This window comes from Lycium barbarum, chromosome 4 (genome assembly GCF_019175385.1).
Source record: "Lycium barbarum isolate Lr01 chromosome 4, ASM1917538v2, whole genome shotgun sequence".
Classification (NCBI taxonomy): domain Eukaryota; kingdom Viridiplantae; phylum Streptophyta; class Magnoliopsida; order Solanales; family Solanaceae; genus Lycium; species Lycium barbarum.
The window spans coordinates 8,814,524-8,818,218 of NC_083340.1; the positions used below are offsets into that span (position 1 = coordinate 8,814,524).

Below are 3,695 nucleotides of genomic sequence, written 5' to 3' on the forward strand. Positions count from 1 at the left end.
GACTTGATACGAAAAGAGCCCAAATATTGTAGGTCAATTTTACATAATAGGTATAAAATGCATATACATTATCAGTGCACAGAAGTTATACAATTCTATGGAAGTATTAGAAAAGATTAATAAATGGAGTGGTGCATGTTATCGTTAGACCGCTGGAAAAGCTAGAGATGTGCATTAGAACATTTGTGTAGACAAGGAATTAATTGGCTGATTGTTTAGCAAAACTAAGTGCGGAAATGAGGATTATCTCATTCTTTCATCTCTCCATGCAAAAAGAAGTGTAAAGGCTGATAACTTGCAGAATCATACATAGCCTCCAAGATTTTGGATATTTTTATGCAGAAACATTTGGTTGATACCTGTATTTGGATGTTTTTATGTCACATACTCATATTCCTCACATACCTGGTGGTATAACGCTATACTAGGATGGAACAGACCTCCTAGTTTAGACTGCATATCTTATACCTATCTTATATATTCAAGATAGAATCCTCTTACCTCCTTGTAATAAGATAGGATGTGGGGGCGGGGGGTGGGCGGGGGGAGGAGGAGGGTTGTCTGTTCTCTGTCATAGATATAGCAAGGCGTGGTGAACACCCTACCTTGCATTTTGTAATCTTTTCATTCAATAAAATTATCCACCTAGAAGCCTCAGATTAGGTAGTTGCTTAAGAAAATGGAGATAAGGCAAACCACAGAAACAAGCTAATTAAGTATGATCCTGAATTGAACTCTTTAACATTGATGTCAACAAATTGTATCACGGTCAAGAGTCACAAGTTTCATAACAGCTCTTTCATCCTATCTTTCTTTGCTAAATTGGTCACTATTTCCTCCTATCAATGATCAAATCAATAGTTCATGAATAATATTTGCGGCCTACACACTTGAGTCTAGACCTCCTATTTCTCACAGGATTGAACCACTTGTTTTTACCAGTCATTTTGGACCTAAGTTTCTTAGATTCTCTTGATCTAAGTACTGTTTCCATAATCTTTACATCCTCACAAATCTCATGCCTAGAAAGTGTCGCTAAACTTGGCATAATATCCTTCTGAAAATATTTCATTCTCCTTCCTCTCTTTAGTGTTATTCCGTTGTCCTTTCTCTCAGTGGCATTAAATTCAAATGCATTTGAGGTCACACAACAGTCGTCGATGGAGCTTTCAGGTTGTTTGAGCACCATTTCTTCAAAAGTGTCTGAAGAACACTGTGGATTTTCTGTAGTTTCACCTTCAATCTTATTCATCATACTGATAGCAACGCTTGGTTCGAAACATTCCAATGCAAAATAGACAAGGGACAGTGCTCCTCTTATGATCTGACCATCAACTTCTGATGTTTCTCCCATCTGGTTATCATTACTAGAAGAGTCAACATCCTCCAGCTGGCATGGAAATTTATTTGCTTGAAGTGTTTCAAGTTTTTGAGTTCCAGATTGCATGGTCTCTATGCCACTTGAGGTGTCCTCAGAACAAGAAGATTTGCCTGATGAAAGAGATCTGTCAGGACCGCTATCCTTTACAAAATCTTGAGTCTTATATTCAGGAGAAGACATCGGATCTTGCTTGGCTTTCTTGCTTTTGTTTTCTGGTGTACTTGGAACTTGATCAACACTATCCAAAAATTCTATAGTCAAGTCAGCTTTTTCGTATTCGGAATTCCTACTGAGCCTGCAAGGACTTCCGCTACTGTTTGAAAGTGGCTGCTTGAGGTTTATCTCGAACTGTTCAACTCCAACATTTTCCATTCTTTTATAACCGTGCTGCAGCCAGTCACAGAATTAAGGATTCCATGTGACTCCCTTGAGGAAGCCCTACTTGAAGAACATGCCAAGCTAGGATCATCTGAGTGAAAAGAATCATCAAATATGGATTTGTTAAGGTCCAGAAAAGCTCTTTCATCAGAAAAAAGAACTTTGCCCTTTGCTGATAAATCTCTAGAAAGGAGGGACCGCTCACATTGTTCAACTCCTGCAGTATATATACAAATTAGATAGACATAGAGAAGCATACTACTGATAGTGCTTTGCCCGTAACGTTTGTAGATATGAGCGGAGGATAAAGAACTATCAGACCTTCAGCTAAAGGGTTCTGCTCCATACAACTCGTGCTGCCATCTGGAACAAAATGATTTCTTGGAGTCCCATCAAACCAATTATCCTTAGTGTGGTTTGTGTAAGCATGGATGCATTGGTAATCACGTTTGTATCCAGAATAAGAAACACGAGCAGAACCCAGCGCTGACTGGGGCTTCAGTTCTGCATTAGACACTGTTTAGTTTGATTCCTCTAAATCGATAAAATTATTCCAAGTCTTTGTTCGACTACCTGTTTTAGTATCAGGTAGAGATTTGATCTGATTCTTCCAAGTCAATAATATGATCAAAGGTCTTTGTTCTGGCACTTGTTTTCAGATTGTTCCTTCCAATGCTCAATGAGAGATTAATGTCCCCAGGATGGTGTGCCACACCTCCACGGTAATAATGGTTTTTGTCGATTGAGTTCTCTGGATTATTGCAGCAACCATGTCTCTTATTCAAGTTCCCCCTATCAATACGATCAAGATAACGAGGGGAATAAATTTGAGGATTTGAAAGCCGTTGCTGGAAAGCTGGAAACGTGCCTTGCTGCTCTCTTGACCAGTTGAACTCCTGATGCACATGAAGAAATATAACAATAACATAAAGGAACCTCAAGTAAAGCTACATGCTCTTGAGGGATCTTTTAAGATCCAAAACAACACGTTATCTGTCTAGGTCAAAGTGACAACTACTTGCTTTAGCGCTTTTCTCTGATTTCTTTGTAAGCAATACATATTTTTTTTTTCCGAATGATATGTCAAAACATACTGCTTAGCAAAGGGAAGACCCAAAAGGATAAAAACCTAGAAAGACTCTTGGCACGTTACAAAAAAAAAAAAAAAAAATCAAGTTCAATAGCCTTAGGGATGCTGCAAACTCTCTTCTGATCAACAAACATAGATGAAGGACTGATGAAATTTCCAAATGTAACTGGATTTCCTTGTCGGCCTCCTCCCCTACAATAAGCCCCATCCAACTCTTTCCAGCTCAGATCCTTCATCATGTCCTTTTGTGTGTAGTACAGGCGGTGAAGTTCATAAACCTAAAGAAATAGCAAAAAGTAGATGAAAAGAAAAGAACGGGAACATCTTGTCCACTATGACTTATCGATCTTCTTCTGATTTTCTTAGATATATATGCTGCTTAAATTGACCGACAGTCCATATACAATGTTTACAGGTAATATACTCGCGGAATTTCAATTATGTCATGATTTTACAAATACTTCTTAATAGATAGGCTACTCTCACTTTGAGGTAAGCCTGTTATCCGGTTCAAATCGGACCGGACCGGTAACGGTTAATAAACCAGCCGGTCTCCAGTTTAACCGATTTCGGTTTACCCGTTTTAAACTGGAAACCGGACCGGTCCGGTTTGAAACGTTAGAAAACCCTTTTATTTTTTATTTTTTGTATAGTATATATATATTATAGTATTTATTAATATATTGTAGGTATATTTACATATGTTATATAAGTTTATAAGTAAAGTTTATATATTTACTGACTAACAGCATATACGTGTATATATATAGTATACATATAACTTAAACATATATATATAAGTTATATAACGTAAGTATATTGATATATATATATAAATATATTCTT

General features: G+C 37.3%; 1 protein-coding gene across 1 annotated transcript; it reads right to left on the reverse strand.

Moving 5' to 3' along the window:
• Positions 1-709: 709 nt before the first annotated feature.
• On the reverse strand, positions 710-3,289 carry LOC132635103 (uncharacterized). Its single transcript, XM_060351335.1, has 3 exons — positions 2,333-3,289; positions 2,081-2,263; positions 710-1,976 (listed from the first exon to the last, which is right to left on the reverse strand). The coding sequence occupies exon 3, from the start codon at positions 1,751-1,753 to the stop codon at positions 863-865; it is 891 nt and encodes a 296-aa protein (XP_060207318.1). The 5' UTR covers positions 1,754-1,976; positions 2,081-2,263; positions 2,333-3,289; the 3' UTR covers positions 710-862.
• Between the last annotated feature and the right edge of the window lie 406 nt (positions 3,290-3,695).

Excerpts from the sequence above, each read along its gene's own strand:
- LOC132635103 (XM_060351335.1), bottom strand. The coding sequence starts at position 1,753 with ATGGAAAATGTTGGAGTTGAACAGTTCGAGATAAACCTCAAGCAGCCA.